Source organism: Astyanax mexicanus, chromosome 22 (genome assembly GCF_023375975.1).
Source record: "Astyanax mexicanus isolate ESR-SI-001 chromosome 22, AstMex3_surface, whole genome shotgun sequence".
Classification (NCBI taxonomy): Eukaryota; Metazoa; Chordata; class Actinopteri; order Characiformes; family Acestrorhamphidae; genus Astyanax; species Astyanax mexicanus.
The window spans coordinates 3,744,815-3,766,259 of NC_064429.1; the positions used below are offsets into that span (position 1 = coordinate 3,744,815).

The 21,445-nt window shown below is 38.7% G+C and overlaps 1 protein-coding gene across 1 annotated transcript; it reads left to right on the forward strand.

The window, feature by feature from the left end:
* Positions 1–11,073: 11,073 nt before the first annotated feature.
* On the forward strand, positions 11,074–13,386 carry LOC103045809 (chemerin-like receptor 1). The gene has a single exon (XM_022686801.2). The coding sequence runs from the start codon at positions 11,086–11,088 to the stop codon at positions 12,103–12,105; it is 1,020 nt and encodes a 339-aa protein (XP_022542522.2). The 5' UTR covers positions 11,074–11,085; the 3' UTR covers positions 12,106–13,386.
* Positions 13,387–21,445: the final 8,059 nt, after the last annotated feature.

Consider the following 21,445-nt stretch of genomic DNA (forward strand, 5'->3'; position numbering starts at 1 on the left):
TACTATTGCTTTTTTTATCAGAGTGCCCATTACAGCACCATGGGCTTTAAAACAGTCCCTCTCCCAGTAGCCTGTTCTTTTATAGTTTGTTGTTTTTTTGTTGAAATATGGAATTGTCTAAATAATTTTTTTTTCTCTGCTTGAATTGTCTTTTTATGTAGCGCAGAGCCAGCACAAAGAAAACATTAGTCAGTTTTTTATCTATTTTTTATCTATTCATGGGAATATTTTACATTTGAATTAACTTCAAAAAATTATATTTTGGGTAAATGTAATATTTTGGTTATGCTTCAAAAAATGCATCAATTCTGACAACTATCTATATTTGTAAGGGCTGGTGCCCGGTCGCAGTGTCCTCCAGGGCATCGGAGGGCTCGCCAGGCCAGCGCAGAGGGCTAATTGGCTGATTATCAACACCTGCTTTCAACAGCTTATAAGCAGCGCCAACCAGCCACTCTGTGCTGGATCTTTGAAGCTCGGGAGAGCAAATCTATGCCGGTTTTCCGAGCGAGCCCCGGCTCTTTATCTCTATCCCTTCGTCGTTTCCCTTCGAGTTTGGTGTAACGTAAGAGAACGGTATACCGTACACTTCAGTATTCCGTACAGTCGACCTTTTCCAGCGATAAAAAAAAACTACTTCCAGGTTATGTGTGAAATATAGTCTGGGGTCATTATCAATCATTCCTCTTTCCATCAAAACTGGTTGAGTGACCACCCGCGTTGTGTTTTCTGTTGAAATCCCGGTAGGTAGGGAGGAACCGCCCGCACTGCCCGAAAATGGCGGGTGGGGAAGGGTTAACAACGCTGAGGCTAAGGGGTGGGGAAAACTTTATTGACTAGTTAATGTTGTGTTTTACCCACTTTTAACATCTCATTTCACCCAAAATGCAATCTAAAACACCCAACTAACAGCATCTGTAGTAATATTTGAACAAGGAATTAATAATCATAGTTTATAACTTACTTTAAAAACTAGCTAACTCCAGCTCCACTTCATCACTCATGGACAGCTGAGACTTTGTGCTGCAGTTTCACTCATTGAGCATGTCGATGACGTTCCACATCATAACATTCACGTTATTTGCTATTTTAATGATGTTAACTATCAACAGTTTAACATTGATTATTCAGAATTGGGATAATAATAATAATAATAATAACAACAATAACAATAAAATATTATTATACATACACAGTTTATATAACGTTATCACATCTGCAAATAATTATTATTATTATTAAATTAAAATTGCAGATGTGAGCGTTATATAAACTGTGTACGTATGATAATTTTATTGTTATTGTTATTATTGTTACAATTATTATTATTATTATTGTTTATGTATTTATTTAATTAAATCCCATTTATAGACAGCTTATCATCATACCTGTCAAGTTTTGGACTTAAAAATAAGGGGTTTTTTCCGCCGCCCCAACAGCCCAAACGAGGGGAAACATTTTTTTAAGTATAAAGTATAAATATATATATTTTTTATTTTATATATATATATATATATTTTTTTATTTAATAGATTTAAAATTGAAATTGAAGGGTGCACAAATTTACAAAAAGGACATGGATCAGATATATTCCATAAGTAAATAATAGTCCTAAGGGGCCTACACAATTAATAATCTTTCATTAATACTTCTTTCTATCGTTCAGTCCACTCCTGATCAATTCAGTTAATTTCAGCCCTCTCCACATTTTCTCTCTCTCTCCAGCTCAACCATCTCTTCTACCCCTTCTAAATAATACATTACATGACATTATAATACATTACCACAATACTTGAGATTTAAACAAATTCTAACAAACCCTAAAACTAGCCCTGAACTAATAGAGTTTGGAAATGATAGTTATTGGCTGATCAGGCACATTAGGGCAGGGCATTATATATATATATATATATATATATATATATATATATGTAGATTTTTCTCAAACCCTGAATATCTATCACACAGTGGGTTTAATTTATGTTTTGATTCAGAGAAGAGTCTTTTTAACCAGCTATCAGAAACAATCTCATCACAGTTTACATGGTTAATTACCTTTCTTTTAGAAAAATGTCCGTATATCCAGATTAGTTTTAACGACAGCTGCTCCGACTAGCTGCCTGAACTCACAGCGAGGGGAGGGGCGGGGCTTACTTGGCTGTTTCTCCTGAAAGGCGGGACTTTCTCCTTGAACCGGCACCACGATTGGTTAAGAGACACACAGCGGTCAGTGCATTGTCGCCAGTGGCCTATACATTTTTTTATTCAGTATAATACGGGAAATTTACGGGAAAATACTAATACGGGAGGACGGCGGGAAAGAGGAGTAAAATACGGTAGTTTCCCGGCCAAAACGGGAGACTTGACAGGTATGCTTATCATATTCATTTGACAAACACTTTACTAAGCTTCTATTTCTATTTTCTATTTTTATTCTATTCCCATCTAAGCTCATACGTTAAATAATGTTACAGGACATAGTACCACAGGCTTTAGTGTTTACAGTTAATGCTAACATAAATATATGTTTCAATATTAAGACCACACAATGAATAACATTAAGAATATTTTTATTTTTAAGGAACAAAACCATGTCAGGGAAGAAAAAACAGTACAGTAGGGAGAGCCTGTTAGCAGCAGTAGAGGAGGTGAAGGCAGGCAGCAGTTTGAGGGCCACTGCAAAAAAGTATGGGATTCCCCATACTACTCTGCAGGACAACAAAGATAAGGATGTGGCATTAGTGCAGGCACCCCACCCTAACCGCGCGATCAAAGCAGAGGAAGAGGAAGCCTTGGTCAGTTATATCCTATGGATGGCGAACCATGGCTTCCCCATCACTCGCAGTGTAGTGAAAAAGTTAGTGCAGAGCATGGTCAGGTCAGACGGAAGGCACACCTTAATTAACGTGGACACTGGCCCAAGCAACAGCTGGTGGCTTAGGTTCCGTGGCCGTCACCCAGAACTGTCCATGAGGACACCCGACTCCCTGGACTGAGGCCGTGTCCATGGGGCTACTCCTGAGGCTATACAGGGTTTTTTTTCCACCTTTGAACCCCTGTACAGCCAACATAACCTGGAGGAAAAGCCACACCTTCTCTTCAATTGTGATGAGACAGGGTTTGGGGACAAGCCACGATCCAGGGAGAGGGTTGACTGTGCCAGGGGGAAAAAACACATTTACAGACAGCAGCAAACTGCAAGAGAGCACATCACTGTGCACTGCTGTGTGAGTGCAGCAGGGGTCAACATTCCACCATTTATTATTTACCCCCGCTGCCTCCCCAGCACTGCATATGCCCTGGAGGGACCACCAGGTGCTCTGTATGGAGTCTCAGATAAGGGCTATATGGATTCAGAGCTCTTTCTAAAGTGGCTGGGTCACTTTCTCAAATATGCCCCTGCAGAGAGGCCCCTGGTAGTGGTCATGAACCAACATGAGACCCACATGTCCTTTGAGGCCATCACTTTTTGCAGGGAAAACAACATCGAGCTTGTGTGTCTCCCTGCACACACAACACACATGCTCCAACCCTTGGATATCAGTGTCTTTGGCCCTCTAAAGCACCAAATTACAAAACTGGCCACCAGTATGGGTTTAGTGCGGGGGGACATAGTGGTGGGAAAAAAACAGTTCTCGCAGGTGCTGAAGTACTGCTACCCAAAGGCTGCCACACCTGAGAACATCAAAGGTGGGTTCAGGAAATCTGGCATATTTCCTTTTTGCCCACAGGCAATTGATTTGTCCCAGGCGGTGAAACTGGCTACCACAAGCCCAGCAGCCACATCAGTTGCCACCACGGGGGCAACCTCAGCGGCCACATCAGCTGCCACCAATGGGGCAGCCTCAGCGGCCACTTCAGAAGCCACCGTGAGGGCAACCTCTGCGGCCACTCCAGCAGCCACATCAGCTGCCACCACGGGGGCAACCTCAGCGGCCACATCAGCTGCCACCATAGGGGCAACCTTAGCGGCCACTTCAGAAGCCACCGTGAGGGCAACCTCAGCGGCCACTCCAGCAGCCACATCAGCTGCCACCACGGGGGCAACCTCAGTGGCCACATCAGCTGCCACCAATGGGACAACCTCAGCGGCCACTTCAGAAGCCACCGTGAGGGCAACCTCAGCGGCCACTCCAGCAGCCACATCAGTGGGCAGCTCCACCAGCCCACCCCTGATGCCTTGTCCAACGTGCCACCACAGGCCCCCATCAAACCCTCTAGTGGATGCTGGGGTGATTCCACCAGGCCTGGCCCACATCCTTGTTCCTCCTCGGTTTGAGAGTGGAGTCCGTCGCCGCCTTCCAATGCCTGCCCACATCATCACAGGTGAGGAGTTTTATGCCCTCACGCAGCAGAAGCAGGCTGAGGAAAAACAGAAGGGGGAGAAAAAAAGAATGAGGAAGGAAAAGATGGCAGGAAAAAAAAAAAAAGTAGGACTGAGGCGGCACAGGAGGGTGGACCCAGCTCTGTAGAGGTGGAAGGTGGGCAGTGTGCCTTCTGCCACAGTATGGTGCCACCCGATTCACATGCTGAGGTCGACCAGTGGGTTGAATGCAGCTCCTGTCGGCTGTGGTTCCACAATATATGTGTGGATTTAGAAAAAGTGCCACAGGGTACTTGGTACTGCCCAAAGTGTTCACTCTATAAATGTTATTAATGTTTCTGTGATTTAATAAGTTTGAATTTTAATCAATTTTAATCATTCATTTTGTTCATGCAGTTTTTGTTTTAATGTCCAGTTGAGTGACTGTTAAAACAGCATCTTATTAATGAAATTATATGTTCAATCAGGGGTGAACAGGGAGCAGGGAAACTTTAACTTTAAACTTTAAGCGTTAAACTGTGCAGGCAGTCGAGGACCAGGGTTGATATATATTTTTTTTTAAATAAATATTTTTCATATTCCTGTTTATAAATAAATGTTTAACATATGAAAGCTTTTTTTGTGTAAAACATTGTTTTGGGTAATTTATGTTGATTTAAGTTACAATAAATTTCGCTTGGTGGGCAAACAAAGCAATGCTATCTGAGGTGATTTCATCATACACAAGACCTTCATTTCATGTGTTAACCAAAAAAAAAACATTTTTGCAATACTATTATGAAACTTTAAATTGTAATTTTACTTACCAGGGGTGAAGGTTTGCAAAATACAGCCACCACGAGTGAAAATCCTGTGAAGGTTTGAAACATACAGCCACCACGAGTGAAAATCCTGAGGTGTACGGAATACCGTTGCTTGATTGCTGGCAGGTGTACGGAATACTGAAGCGCCACGGGACTGAGCGCAGTTTTTTTTAGGTTTTCTTGAAAACTATTGGTCCAAAAATAACCAATCAAAATGTATTTTGGTTGCTGGGCAGTTATTCCATTCTTTGACCAATCACTGCAGCCTATTTGACCTCGGGTATTTCCGTGATATCCACTTAAATGCGGAAAATACCGGAATTGTGTACGGAATACCGTTCTCTTACGTTAGCTGTGTAGAGCAGTGAGCTCCACAGCCGCCATCTCCCTCTCTCTAGTCTGGTGGAGCAGAGCGGTGTGCTCTTTTCTGCCGCCCCTCTCGAGTCTCTGTGTGTGTGTCTGTGTGTGTTTCTCACCGCGAGGCACGCGGTTTGTTTACCTTCCTTCTCCCGCACTGTTCCTCCCCTCTCTGGTGGAGCAGCGTTTAAATCCATAAGCACCTCAGTTCAGTTTTGTTTTCTTTGGAAGCCCTTTTGTTTAGTTACTCCTTCACCTCGTTTTATAAGAGGTAGCCGCACTTCCTCCGCGAGCTTTGTTTACGTTTTCTCCCCCTCTCTCTCACTCATGCTCAGCGCGAGGTTTGTTTCCCACTGGTTTTCCTCCTCCGCCCGTTTTCATTGCTCCGCCCCTTTCGGCGGAGCCTTATAAGGCGATTAAAGCGGCCGCGTCCCAATCCGCTCGCTGATTCAGCGGTTAGTGCATTGGGCTGCGGCCGCGGCAGCCTGGGTTCAATCCCCGCGTGGAGCGGGGTTTAATAAGGACTTACATATATATAAATAAATAATGATATATATATACATATTATTATATAATATTATATATCCTATTAATATATATATATTAACGATTATATATATTATTATTATCATTATTATTATTATTATTTCCCTTTTTTCTTGAGTTTACCTGCTTTGAGATCTACTGTTCTGTCACTGGGTTCTACAACTCTCTGGGCTGGAGTGCCACCTATCTGTAGCACTCCAACCCATTACAATATTGTTTATAATCAGTATATTTAGAATATTGTATTTCCTGCAATGGTATGTCCAGTGAATTCAGTCGTAACAAATCATCTATGACTTTGTTTTACAGATAAAACAAATACAAAGCACCTGGAACAGGAGGATTAAAATGTATTTCATTTATTATATTTATAAAACATTCATTATACATTTGAAAAAAAAAAAAAAAAGATAAGCTCAAGTGAGCTAAATTAGCTAAATTAGTATATTTTACTGTGCAGCGTTGGTTAAACCATGCTTGTGCTTGGAGGGATTTTAAACAACAAATGATATATCAGACACAAGTTAGTAATTCAAGTAAACATGCCAGATTTACCCTTTATTCAAATTAGTGTTGCATATTTAAACTTTATTCAGGTATGAATTGTAAGTTTAGACTTTATTCAGGTAAATATTGCATGTTAAGACTTTATTCAAATAAGTATATCATATTAAGACTTTATTCAGGTATGAATTGTAACTTTGATATGTTATTCAGTATGTAACAGTGGCGATTGCTCTAAGACTGCAAGGGAAGCTCAGCTACCCCTAAAATGTAAAAAAAAAAATAAGTGATTAAATATATACTGTTGTGTGTACATGTCACTGATTAAATATGCGCTACAACGCGCTGAACTTAGTTCAGAATCAGCTTCTTATCACTGGTAACGCCGCGGCTTTCCTCTCACTCATTCCCGCAGCTTCACAGCGCTGCTTTAAACAGTGCACAGACTTCAATAGCGGAGCAAAGCGCGCGGCGAAACGAGACGAGTCATTGGATAAATGCTGGACTTTGTCCCGCCCATCGGACGCACAGCGTCTCTGGGGGTCTATGGGGCAGTGGGCTGGCCTCAGCTTCTGCATGATGATTGGATGATCTGTCTGAGGCGGAGTCCCTTTTTGATTGACAGCGAAATCTTTTAGTGTAAAAATGCATTTGATAGTCTTCCTTACGAAGAAAAATTTAGAGTTAAACAGCAGGGCAGATCAACTGCTCAGATTAATTTGGTGTAAAAGGTGGGTAAAAGTTACAGGTCTTTTCAGCTGTTCTGGTTTAATAAAGTGAGCTGGCTGACTGGAAGTGCTGTAATAAATAAAATGTACTGATGGCCATTCTTCTTGATGAAACTATCTCAGGACATTAATGATCAGGGGCCAGTAGTAAGTATTGTGTTATCATTAAAAATAATTTAAATAATTTAAATGAATAAAGGGATTATTTAAGGAAATTAAAACTGTCCAAAAAGGAACTAAATTTACCTGCATTTTTTTCTTTAACAACTTTAAAGATTTTGCGTAATGTTTTTTTTTTACTGATCATTTTATGTTTATTCATGTCATAGCGTATTTTTTATGTAATTGTTCAATGTAAAGAATGGGTACCTTTTTGTTGTGTAGTGAAAACTTAAAAATAATGCCTTTTGTTTAAAAAAAAAAAAAAAAACCCAGGGAGAGTAGAATTTACGTATAAATAAAACTACATATGTTAAGATGTAGGCCGAAATTGAGCTTCCCCTCCTTGAAAGACCAGCATCCACCACTGGTATGTACTGTATCTCCAATGTTATTTTGGTAGGTATCTTTGGCTTAAGACTGTTACTCAGGTAATTATTAATTATTCAAATGGTTATTTAGGTAACTACCTGGCTTGTGTATTTATTGTGTAAATGGATATGAGAATTGTAAAGTTACTCACCAGGACATGGTGAACGACAGTAATCGTGCTCCATAGCATTTGTGTTCAGCTCGGTTAGCATAGCTTTCAGATCCTCTTCATCTCTTTGTCCCGTGGCAGCTTCAGTGTTCGAACCGAGACGAGTACTTGCCCTCTCGCAGGGAGTCAGACGGTTTTCATGTCGACTCCCAAAATGATTCCAGGCGAATCGTGATGGAACTGATCCCTGGCTCTGCTTTCACATACAGCTCCTCCAGCATGAAGTTCTGGCTACATGTACTGCAGAACCGTAAATGTGGCACTTTCCTCTCTCCTAACTGCTCTTATCCATTTACCACATAAACGTATGTCCTTTGGAAAGTCGTGGAAACTCAGGTTTGGTTGTTTGTTTTGCTGTTTGAGCAGAAAGGCACGTTGCAGTAGCACTTGCTATGCTGCGCCATTTCGTCTGTACGTTTACCCTGCTATTTTTTTACTTCCACATTCCAAACCCGGAAATGTAAAAAGGGCCCATTCAAATAAATTAAGTCCGCTATTTTTTCGTGAACGTTGAACTGAACGCAACACATTTTTTAATAAAGAACTTGAACGTGAATTAGTTCACATTATGTGTCTATGAACGGCAGACATCACTGTAAATTAATGTTGGCTAGAGAGTGCGGAGCGCGAGGGCGAGAGAGAGAGAGAGAGAGAGAGAGAGACCAATTACCCTCACCTGGTAAGAAATCCACAATTGCAGTATCATGAGCAAATGTCTACAATGAGCAGTTTCAAAGAACGTACAGTGATGTCTAGCTTTTAGTGTGAAAAAAAGTATTTATTTGAATATCTCACGATAAACTGAACTGAACTTTGAACTAGTTCAGAATTAAAATTGTGAATTTTGAACGTGAACTGTTCACTTTGAGCATGTATGAACTGAACTCCTGAACTAGTTCAGAAAAGCTGTGAACTGGCACAACACTGCTACTTTCCATCAGCAGCTGGAGTCTGAGAGAGTACAATATTGTACTATTGTAATATAGTTCTCTCTTGTTCTATGTTGCACATTAAAGCCATCAGCACTATATTCTCTGTTCCTCTTTATTTTAAGTTTCACAAGTAATATAAAACCCCATCTCTCTCTCCCCACATAATGGAGATCTGAGCTTTCTTCCAGCAGCAGTCGGAGAAAAGGAGTCTGACTTCACATGTGTCCCTCCGTGTGTTGCGGGCATTACAACTGAGAGGAGGAGTAATTGTAATGTCTTCATGTAATTTAACAGTAATGTCTTTGAGTAATGTAATCATGATGTATTTGAGTAATGTTATAGCAGTATTGTCAAGTAATGTAATCATGATGTATATGAGGAATGAAATTGTGGTATTTAATGTAATTAATGTAATTGTGATTCTTGTGTATTGTCATGGTGACGTCTTTGAGTAATGTAATGGCGATAATAGATTTTTTTAACCTAATTTTATTAATGACTAACATTTAATAACAATTCAACATTTGATAAAATGTTGGTGATTTAAGAAGTGCAGTTTAAGCGCGTGATTTGCTGGCTGGGCTCTGGTTGCATTACAGCTTAGGGGGATGTGGCTTACACCTCTACAACTTCTTCAATTCTGAGAACTGAATTTCTGTGCACAGAGGAACTAAATATCATAGTAAGTGACGGATACTCATCAGAAGCAGCAAAAGCAGCATCTCTGCAGAACAGTGCTGACACAGCTACTGACAGGTCAGTTCTTCCCAGACACGCAGCAGGCAGGGTGTGTCACTGACACATTGTTTTTAAAAATGCACCATTACTCATCCAGTATCATGTACTAATTCCTTATTCTAATAATGTATATGAGTAGTGTAATAGTAATGTATATGAGTAGTGTAATAGTAATGTATTTGAGTAGTGTAATAGTAATGTATTTGAGTAGTGTAATAGTAATGTATTTGAGTCGTGTAATAGTGATGTATTTGATTAATGTAAGAGTAATGTATTTGAGTAGTGTCATAGTGATGTATGTGAGTAGTGTAATAGTGATGTGTAGTGATGTATTTGAGTAGTGTGGTAGTGATGTATATGAGTAGTGTAATAGTAATGTATATGAGTAGTGTAATAGTAATGTATATGAGTAGTGTAATAGTAATGTATATGAGTAGTGTAATAGTAATGTATTTGAGTAGTCTAATAGTGATGTATTTGATTAATGTAATAATGATGTATTTGAGTAGTCTAATAGTGATGTATTTGATTAATGTAATAATGATGTATTTGAGTAGTGTAATAGTGATGTATTTGAATAATGTATTAGTGATGTATTTGAGAGGTGTACTAGTGATGTATATGAGTATGAATAGTGATGTGTTTGTATCTAGTAGTGTAGTGTTAATGACTGTATGATGGGTCATTGTGTTATAAACATTGCAATTGTGATAGATAGATAGATTCAAGTAATGAAATGCTGATGTATTTGACTAATGTGGTAGTGGTATTTTTAAGTAAGATAATGGAAAGGTATTTGAGTAATGTGTTGCATATAAGTAATATATAACTGTAGTATTTTCACGTAATGTAATGGTGAAGTTTTTTTTGTAATTTAATAGTAATGCATTAGCACAATGTAATGATGATGTATTTAAGTATTGTAATAGTGGTATTTCTAAGTAATTAATGTAATTCTGATGTCATTTTGTTTTGTCATGGTGACGTCTTTGAGTAATTTAGTGGCAAGATCTTTATGTAATGGTGTAGTGTAAATATTTGAGTAATGTAATTGTGATAGATTTGTGTAGTGTAATGGTAATGTTCTTTCTTGTGCACAGATTTAATGCATCTATATTTGAACAACATAATAAAGATGTCTGTAAAATATTGGATGTAACGATTATCCCCTTGAGTAAAGTAATATAAGTTTTTAGTAACGTAATTAAGATGTGTCAAAAATAATGTAGGAAAAAATCAAGGTTGAGCAGTGGAGCATAGGGAAAACCCTCTCGCAAAATGTATGCATATGTATACCTCTGATATACAGTAGCTAATTAATTGAATGTAATGAATCTATTGTAGGATTAAAATGCATGATGCAGTTCTAATAAAGAAGGTTGTGGGAACACACAAAAGCATTTTTTGTTTTAAATCAAATGTTTCTCTTTGCTTTACAGAACTGGGAGCCATTATGACTTCAACACTGATGACCAAAGTTCAATATCCTGTCTACAAGAATGAGAGCCAGACAACAGAGACAATGAACCCGCCATCTTGCAGGAATGCGATATGCATTACCTTTGTAGTGGTAAATGTGATCATTATCATCCTGGGTGTTGCTGGAAATGCTCTGGTGATCTGGATCGCAGGATTTAAGGTGAAGAAGTCGGTCATCAGCACCTGGTACCTGAGTCTGGCTGTGTCAGATTTCCTGTACTGCTGCTTCCTCACAATTAATGTTGTCAATGCGCTCAAAAAGGACTGGATCATTGGGTCCTTTATGTGCAAATTCAGATCCTTCATGTTGTCTCTCAACTGGTACAGCAGCATCTTCCTCCTCGTCATCATCACTGTGGACCGCTGCGTGCTTGTGATGTTTCCAGTGTGGGCGCACAACCAGCGCACTATCAGAAAGGCCTCTGGGATCATTATGGTAGCTTGGATCGTCTCAGCAGTGCTCAGCACACCAATGATCATTTTCCGAGACATTCAACCGGCTTTCAAAAACCAGACGAAAGTGTGCGGCTTCAAATACTTGAATCAGCAACAGAACGCTGCGGTTGTGACAAGCCGATTCATTTTTTTATTCGCGATCCCATATCTCATCATTGTCATCTGTTATGTCATCATCATGCGAAAGCTGAAGACAAACGAGGTGGCAAAGTCCAAAAAGCCGCTGAAGATCATGACGGCGCTGATTGTCAGTTTCTTAATCTGCTGGCTGCCATATCATACTTTTTCTTTCATAAGGATAAACGGTGGCATATCTAAAAAAATTCTCTCTCCTGCCATTAACTTAACCTTCACTCTGGCTAATTCCAACAGCTGCCTGAACCCCTTTCTTTATGCTTTCATGGGGAAAGACTTTAAGAAGCAATGTTTCGCCATTCTTTCAAAGATGGAGAATGCAATTGAGGAGGATGGCCGGAGCACAATCCGAGGAGTGGCTGTTTCCACCTCTGGGGAAACCAACCTTTCCACTACTGTCTGATGTTTTCACTGCCTGTCAATAGAAGGCATATCATGACAATAAATAACTGTACACAAGAATGAAACACATGTACTAAGAAAACTCAAGAAAGTAGTTGCATCCAGAAGGAAATGTCAGATTGCAATGCTATTCAGAATGTAGACTGATATGGGTCTTAATCATTGAGCTACACATACAGAATAATGTTTAATAAATGTGTCACACAACATGCAAGATGTCTCAGCATGGAGTTGTAGATGTTCCTAATGGTGCAATAATCTATCCATGCATAGGCATGTCACGCTAAATGTTTTTAAATAGATGATATATTGTCTCAGGATTTATTTAATGGATCAGGTTAGGGCTGTTTCTCAGTGTGGATACACATATAATATGGGTACTATTTTAGGGCACGTCAATGTGCCTTGGTATCATGAGGACGCAAAACTTTGCAATGTGCAGCTCAAAAAGCGTAAAAGCCATAAACTAATTATCTTAATTAATCATGGTTGTGTTTTGGGCGTTAACGTGAAATAAACCAATCAATGTTTCACTTGCCATTCCCTTTAAGAGGCAGGTGCGCTCTGACTTTGGAGCTTTCGTATCTTAACAGTGCAGCGCTTTGAGGAAACTGACCTGCGTGTTTACGCTGTGAAGTTATGCCAGCAGGTAATTCACGGAAACAGCAATGATATTTTATCTTGTATTCTGTTTACTGTTAATGGAAAATGTTAGTGTGTAAAGAATGGGGGTGTACACCTGCTTAGTTAAGAGAGAAATGGACAGGTGACTACTGACTGTTGTCAGGGTTTAATTCTGTCAGTGATGCACTTGTGTTTTCTAGAAATTTACCGGACCACACCTCACTTCCAGACCACCCAGTGCAGATTTATTCCTAAACCCCAAAGTTAGTTTAACATCACGAGCACACACAAGTGTGAAAATAGACTGTTGATGGGTGTAAGGTAGCAAAGAACATCACAGTGTTTTTTGCACAGGGTGTACATTGAGGCCCTTTATTTTTGACTTAAAATTTAGCAAGAAATATTTGAGAATATTGGAGCTGCATGGATGGATTATCAGAAGACACCATTAGGAACCTCTACAACTCTATAAAACCAAGGTGTTTGTAGGTCAACGAATATTGCCCATATTAGTCTACATTTTATTTATTTGATTAGCGTTGCAGTCTGAGTGCTTTATCCGCACATGAACTCTTTAGATTTTTGACAAAAGGGTACTAAGAGAAAACCTGCTTCTAGGTATAGTTGCGAGTATAGTTGGGTAAAACTTGCTATTATGGTGATAACCAGCTGTAAGAAATTATTATATATTACTATTTTGTGTGTGATTTTGTTTGTGTGCTCTTAGCTTTGGGTGGGGGAAAAAATTACTTTACAGAAATAACAGTATTAACGACAGTAGTAAACATTGCTAAATGATTAAATAATGTCTCAACTAATTATTTAAGAATAATTGACATAAGTGTAGACATAATTTTCATTAATGAAGACATTATTAAACATAAAGCTTGAGAATGTAGTATTAACTAGTGCAATGAGTTAATTTTGGTCAGCAGTGTTTTTTGCCTCCAAACTGTCCCATGTATACCATTTTCACCCAGTCTCTTTCTTATTATTGTATCATTAACACTGATCTTAACTGAGGCGGGTGTGCAACTGCTTTTTCACATAGTGTCAGATTGGTTTGGAGTGTTTGTTTCTCTAAATAAATAAAATCATCATTTAATAACTGCTTTTTGATTTTTTAGGTGGTCTTTGTCTGATATTAAAGTGAGTGTTAAAAAAAGCAAAAAACAAAAAATCCGAAGGAGTTAAAATATGTCTTTACTGCACTGGTTTTGTTGTTTTTAATCCCTTGTTCACCCACCTCAAATCCAGAAAAAAAGTCTAGTGTGCAAAAGCTTCTAGATCTACAGAACTCTGTACTGTAGGGTTTTAGGTTACTTGTATAATCAGTCTTACCGTGGTAATGTGGGATGGTTTGTTTGGCTTGTGTGTGGGAGGTATGGGCTTTGTTTTTATATCTTTAGTTTAATTAAAAAACCTGAGATCCCTGTGTAAGTAATAATGTGTGTGGCTGCCAGATAAGGGAAGCGGTGGCAAGGTCCTGGGAAACTCAAATTCCACAATTTCTTTAAAGTAGACTACTAGTGGTACTTTCCATAAACTACACAGATGTAATTTTACACTCACAGTAAAAACAAGAGGCTTTTAGCACAAATTGGATTCCTCCTTCTTATTAGAGGTGTGATTACGACTTCTTGTTGTTGTTTTTTCCCTTTGACTAGCTAAAACTAAAAGATCACTGAAAATTTGAATGTAAAACTCATATATTATATAGATGTATTACACCCAGAGAGATATATTTTTAGCGTTTATTTCATTTATTGTTGATAATTATGGCTTACAGACAATGGAAACCCAAAAATCTGTGAAATCAATGGTTTGGAGAGTCATCTGCTGGTGTTGATCCACTGTGTTTTATTATCAAGTCTAAAGCCAGTGCAGTTTTGTTTTCCCACAAAATCTTACAGCACTTCATGCTGAACCTCTGCTGACAACTTTTATGGAGATGCGAAATTCATTTTCCAGCAGGACTTGGCACACTGCCCACACTGCCAAAGGTACCAATTGGTCTTTTATAATATTCAAATTTTTGGAGACACTGATTCTTGGGTTTTTATTGGCTGTAAGCCATAATCATCAACAATAAAAGAAATAAAGGCTTAAAATAGATCACTCTGTGTGTAATACATCTATCTAATATGAGTTTCACATTTTTAACTAAATTACTAAAATAAAGTAACTTTTCAATGATATTATATTTTTTGAGCTGCACTTGTACCTATTGTGACATTAATCCATCATCAATTAATCAGGTAAAATATCTGGAGTTTATTCCAGGTTTGAGATTTGCATTTAGAAGCGGTTGGTGTGAACCCACAACATGTGGTTAAAGAAGCTCTCAATGGAAATAAAACAGAACATCATGAGGCTGAAAAAAAGAAGAAATACATCAGAAAGATAGAGTGATGAAATGTGATGAGTGGCCAGATTGACACTGTGGTACATTCTAGGAAAAAGGAAGTGCTGAACTTGGGAATTCAAAAAGGCCTGGACCTCCACGATGAAGACAACAGTGTTGTATGATCACAGAATCTTTTCTATGGTGAATAAAAAACCCTTCACAACATCCACCCAAGTGAAGAACACTCTCCAGGATGTGTATCAGTATCTCAGCATATCAAAACAAAAAGACTTCATGAGAGCAAATACAGAGGCTTCACCACAAGCTGCCAATCATTAATAGAAAGGTCAGATTAAGCCAGGCGGACACTGTGCGATTTTAGCCCGATTTTAAGCCCGATCTGGTCGGATGCGACTGAATTTCATGATCGGGCCGATAGACTTTACCAAAAAAACATCTGAAGAAGCCAAACCAGTTCTGGAACAGCGTTTCAAGAAGGCTTGAAACGGCTCAACACAAATCTCATCACTTCCTCAGGGGAACATTGTGGTGGCATGATTGTGCAATGGCATTGGGTCACTAGTGTTTATTGATTATGAAACAGAAGCAGAAGAATGAATTCTGAATGCAGTAAGGTTGATTAAACATCGCTAAACAGTACAGATGGACAAGGACCCACAATGTACGCGAAAGCAGCCTGGGAGTTTTTTAAGATAAAGGAGTTGAATATTCTGCAGTGGTCGAGTCAATAACTAGCTCTAAATCTTATCAAGCAGCATTAAGTCACTTACTTAAGGCCGAACTAAAGGCCGAAAGACCTACAGACCGGCAACAATTAAGGACAACTGCAATAAAGACGTGGCAAAGCAGCTTAAAGGCGGAAACCCAGTGTTTGGTGATGTCCATGGGTTCCAGAATTGACGCACTCATTGCTTGCAAATATTCTTAACAAAGTGAAAGAAAAAAATAAAAGGGTCATTCTTCATTTGGAGTGAAAAAACCATGTCACAAAGGTTGGAGGGTTAAAAAAAAAAGCTTAAAATATTTGGGACAATTTCAAGAGTCAGTATAAACGTTTTCACAGTTAATCTAAGATTAAAACCACATTTTCCTTATGATTTCTTTGATTTTCCTTTTTTAAATCATATTTTAAAGGCGCTTTACATATGGAAAATAGCTCATCACATGACTAATTTGAGCAAACACTTGAGCAAACATTTTTTGTGTAAAAAAAATATTTTAAAAGGTTTAACTTTTGAGATGTTATAAAACAGACTCAGATTTACTGTAAGCATGATTAACATCATACTACATTAAAAAAACTATGTATTTTTTTTTTTTTTTTATATTTTCTTCACAAACATTTTGGTCACTGGTGTTATCAGGACTTTTATTATAGAAATTGTTAGCTCTGCTAAACTGTTCCCTGGGTCACAGGTCATCAAAGAATAAGCATCTCAAGGCATGAGAAGGTCCATACTTGCTCATCTTATTTTATTAATTTGACGATAATTATCAGGTAGCACATAACGTCTTTGTGTTACTGGAGTTATGTGCTTTAATTGTTAAAAAATAGATTTTTTAATCAAATATATTGCCATATGTCTTTTATTTCATTCATTTTAAGTAGTCAGACATGATCTCTACTGCCAATGAGGCGGGCTTTCTTTCCATAAAAGAAGCGCTTTTCAGAACTGCTGGTACGTTTTTTTTTTAATGAAAAGAAGTTTTGGTTTGATCAATAACTTGGAAGTTACATTGTATTCAATACTCCAGTATTCCAAACATTATTGGTGCTATAGACTGCAGTGGCATCCGGATAAAGGCTCCATCTGGACCCTCTGTGGTAAAATATGTAAACGGAAAATCATTTTACAGTATTAATATACATTAGTCCACAGAACCTTATTCCAAAATGAAGCTGCTTGTCAAAATGTGCTTTAGTTTTAGCACCTCAAGCGACTCTGTTTATGGCTCAGAAAAAGCTTCTTCTGCATTTCTCTCCCATACAGACACTTGTGTAAAGTGAGCTGAATAGCTGAACGATGCACAGTGACTCCATCTGCAGTAAGATGGTGATGTAGGTCTTTAGAGCTGGTCTGGAGGTCTGTAGGTTGACTATGACTGTTCTCTCCATCCTTCTTCTCTGATTATCTGAGATTTTTCTTGTTCTGCCGCTTCAGGTCTTAACTAGAACTGTGCCTGTGATCTTCCATTTCCGGAAACTGAAGCTAATTTTGTGTTATTATAATTAGTGCTAAAAGTATTCAAATCAATAAAACGTCAGGGGTGCACAAATTAATGCACCTGCTTAATTTAGTTTAAAGAATTATTGCACACTTTCTCTAAATCCTATAAACTTCATTTCACTTCTCAAATATCACTGTTTGTCTGATATATTATATATTTAACTGAAATTGCTGATCTGAACAAACCACTGTATTAGTGTTTTTTACCCAACAGATTAATTCTAGAGTCATAAGCATGTAAATTAGTTGTTCCATAGGTTTGAACAACTTTTAACTTTCTGTTCTAGATTTACATTACATTACATTTGGCAGACGCTTTTGTCCAAAGCAACTTAAAATAATGATGTACAAAAAGTAATAGAAGTTTAGATAGATAGTAGATAGTAGTAGATAAAAAAATATTTAGACAGGGCGTAAAGGAGGTTGAAGGAAAACAATGGGACAGAGGAGAAAAGGAGGGGAAGAAGGAAATGAGGTTAGAAATAGTTAGTGTAAAGAGCTCTGTCTTCAGGAGTTTCTTAGTTTCGATAGTGAGAGATTCTCCTGATCTGGTAGTGGAAGGAAGTTTGTTCCACCACCTGAAGGCTTACTGGGAGGAAGCGTAAGCCTTCAGGAGTGAGTGCAGGTAGGAAGGAGCTTTTCTGTCATCAGCTTATAGATTGTAAGAGCTTTGAATTTGATACGAGCATCACCTGGAGCTCAATGAGCAGCGGGGTGACATGTGCCCGTTTTGGTTGGTTGAAGACCAGACGTGCTGCTGCATTCTGGATCATTTGGAGTGGTTTTACTACGCAGGCCGGGAGGCCAGTTAGCAGGGCATTGCAGTAGTCGAGGCGTGAGATGAACCACTGCTTGTACCAGGAGTTGAGTGGCCTGTTGCGTCAGAAACGGTTGAATTCTTCTGATGTTATAAAGCTCAAAACGTCAGGATCGAGCAACTGAGGCCACATGGTGCATGAAGGAGAGCTGGTCATCAACCAGAAAAAACAGTTTCCTATAGCAACCTTTGTCGGGGAGAGAGAGAGAGAGAGAGAGAGAGTCGATGGTTATGGTTGGATAGATGGTTTTGCTGGTAGAACCAGAAATAAATTATTTTCACAGAATTTCTTTTTTTCAACACTGAGGCAAAATGGCTTTAGGATCGGGGTTACCCCTCTACACCTTTTCTCCCTACACTATATGCAGACCTTAGGACAGATGCAGTGGGGAGGTTTAATCTTGCACAATCCAGAGCAAAGGCGTGTATTGGACCATTAAAGTGCAGATTTAACTGCCTGCGCCGTCTCAGGGCCATTAGCCCTGAAATAGTCTGTTTAGTAGCAGGTGCAGTTTTGCACACAGTGGCAACAGTACAAAAAGGGAGGAGGCCAAGGGTGCAGTTGGAGGAGTGGGAAGATGCCGTTTACGGAAGACCTTAAAGGACGTGGATGGTAGGGCTGTCAGGGACATTGTGCATACTCTTTCTTTGGATATTGGAATTGGGTCTATTATATACTTTTGTGGTTTGTAGCTGTATTTGTGGGCTGTTTATGTGTATAAAGTTCATATAACTCAGTGAAGACAGAGAATATTTAGTTATTGTAGTATTTATCAATGTGTCGGTCGGTCGGGCGGGGGCGGGGGAGTTGGGCGGGTGGTTGCAGAAGGGGTACCCACTATATTCACTGCACGCCACTGTTATTTTTATTTTCTTTATTTTGAGCTCTATTTTTTTTTGTACTACAAATCAGAAGCAGGTACCTCTTGTACATTTCATGAATATCAGATGTATGATAAGACAGAAATATGGAAAAGATGGTGAAGTTTTATTCACTTATGTTGAACTGCATAACTACTACTCCAGACATGAAAGTCTGAGAGCCTTCTCTTGGTTCTTCCATTTCCTGTAAACACACCACAGATCATGAGGTCATGTGACACATCAAAACACAGAGATGCTCAGAGTGATTAGAGCTGGCCTATCTGAACAGGCAGAAACTGCATCCTCATCCTCCTGTTCTTTTCCGGATGGGTTTGGTATTGGTTTGGCACAAGAAAAAAAATAGCAAAAATGAAAAAAAAAAAAAATTGTCACAACAAACCATCTCATCTTATTGGTCAAAGCTGTCTAAGGCGGAATTAGAAAGGAAACACAAGAAGGTTCTGTGTTTCTGGACTAGTGTGTAAATTTTGCAGTGGAAAAACATGCAGACACTCCCTCTAGAAAACCTCCCACAAACAGCAAGTGCTACGCATACACACAAGTATTTTTAAGAGCTGCTTTCACAATGAATGCAGAAAATGATGCTGCACTTGTGAAATACTTCAGTTTTCAGTTGAATGGTGGCACATACACCAATTTTTGAGCGATGGTAAACTCAGTTGTGGCAAGTGCTGCACATACTGTGTTTTTTTTTTTAGACCAGGTTCGACTTTATTGTCATTGTGCGGAGTACAACACTTTTAAGTTACATTATTCCTTATGTGTTCCTTCATAGTCTGGATCACTTTAGTATTCCTTTATAATGTAGGACAAAAGAAAAAAACTTTATAAAATAAATCACTGAATTTCTAGAAAATGCTAATTTGTGATAGATCGTTATTAAAATAGCTCCAGCTCAACCAGGTTAGATGGAGAGGTTTAATGTCTTGCCACAGAAGCTCAGTGGGACTTAGGTCAGAACGTTGACTGGGTCAAATGAATATTCTCTGATCTAAACCATTTCACTACAACTCTGGCTGTATGTTTAAGGTCATTGTCTTGCCTGTCTTTTGTAGACTCCAACAGGTAACCTCCCTGAAATTAACTTTTGCAACTTGGGATGTCTGGACCATGGGCCTCTTGGCTGATTCTCTGACCAGTGTTTATCTTGCGCAATCTATCAGCTAGAAAGATGGTATTTTAGTATGAAGCGGGGCAAGAGGCATGTTTCTCTACCCAAACTGTAGTTATTTTATAACTTTCATAATTTATGCTTGCATATTTTACTTCCTCTTTGCACAGAAAGAACAAGACAAACTCTGGAAACTCTAGAATAGGAGATTATCTCATTTTTGGTCTTTGTATGATAATAATAAGCAAGATAATAATTAAGTGAATGATTACACCATATATGAAATACTATACTATACTAGTTGCCTGGGGTGTGCTCTGTTTGTGGCGTGTGACTCTGTTTGTGGCGTGCTTGCAGAAATGGCTTCTTTCGCATCACTCTCCCATACAGCTTCTCCTTGTGCAAAGTGCGCTGTATTGTTGACCGATGCACAGTGACACCATCTGCAGTAAGATGATGCTGCAGCTCTTTGGAGGTGGTCTGTGGATTGTCCTTAACTGTTCTCACCATTCTTCTTCTCTGCCTTTCTGATGTTTTTCTTGGCCTGCCACTTCTGGGCTTAACAAGAACTGTCCCTGTGGTCTTCCATTTCCTTACTATGTTCCTCACAGTGGAAACTGACAGGTTAAATCTCTGAGACAACTTTTTGTATCCTTCCCCTGAACAACTACGTATGTTCAACAATCTTTGTTTTTAGATCATTTGAGAGTTGTTTTGATGAGACCATGATGCCACTCTTCAGAGGAGATTCAAATAGGAGAACAACTTGTAATTGGCCGCCTTAAATAGCTTTTCTCATGATTGGATACACCTGGCTATGAAGTTCAAAGCTCAGTGAGGTTACCAAACCAATTCTGTGCTTCAGTAAGTCAGTAAAAAGTAGTTAGGAGTATTCAAATCAATAAAATGATAAGGGTGCCCATACTTTTGCACCAGTCAAATTTTGGTTTAATGCATATTGCACATTTTCTGTTAGTACAATAAACCTCATTTCAATCCTGAAATTGTACTGTGTCCATCAGTTATTAGATATATCAAACTGAAATGTCTGTTACAAACACCCAAATATTTACAACTAAAAATGATTAAGATTAATAGAGGTGCCCAAACTTTTTCATATGACTGTATACTATACTATAAGGGGTATTAAGATGGTTGTAAGGGAGATGAGATCCAGAGCACGCTTATATATTTCCATCCTCTGTATGAGTCTTTTTCATTTATGTCCTAAAACTATGTATGTCTCTTTTGTTTCATGTCCCTTTTCAATATTTTTTTTCTTATTACAATAACTAAGTGGCTCAAAAA

What these genes read in the sequence shown, in the direction of transcription:
- LOC103045809 (XM_022686801.2), top strand. Translation starts at nt 11,086, where the DNA reads ATGACTTCAACACTGATGACCAAAGTTCAATATCCTGTCTACAAGAAT.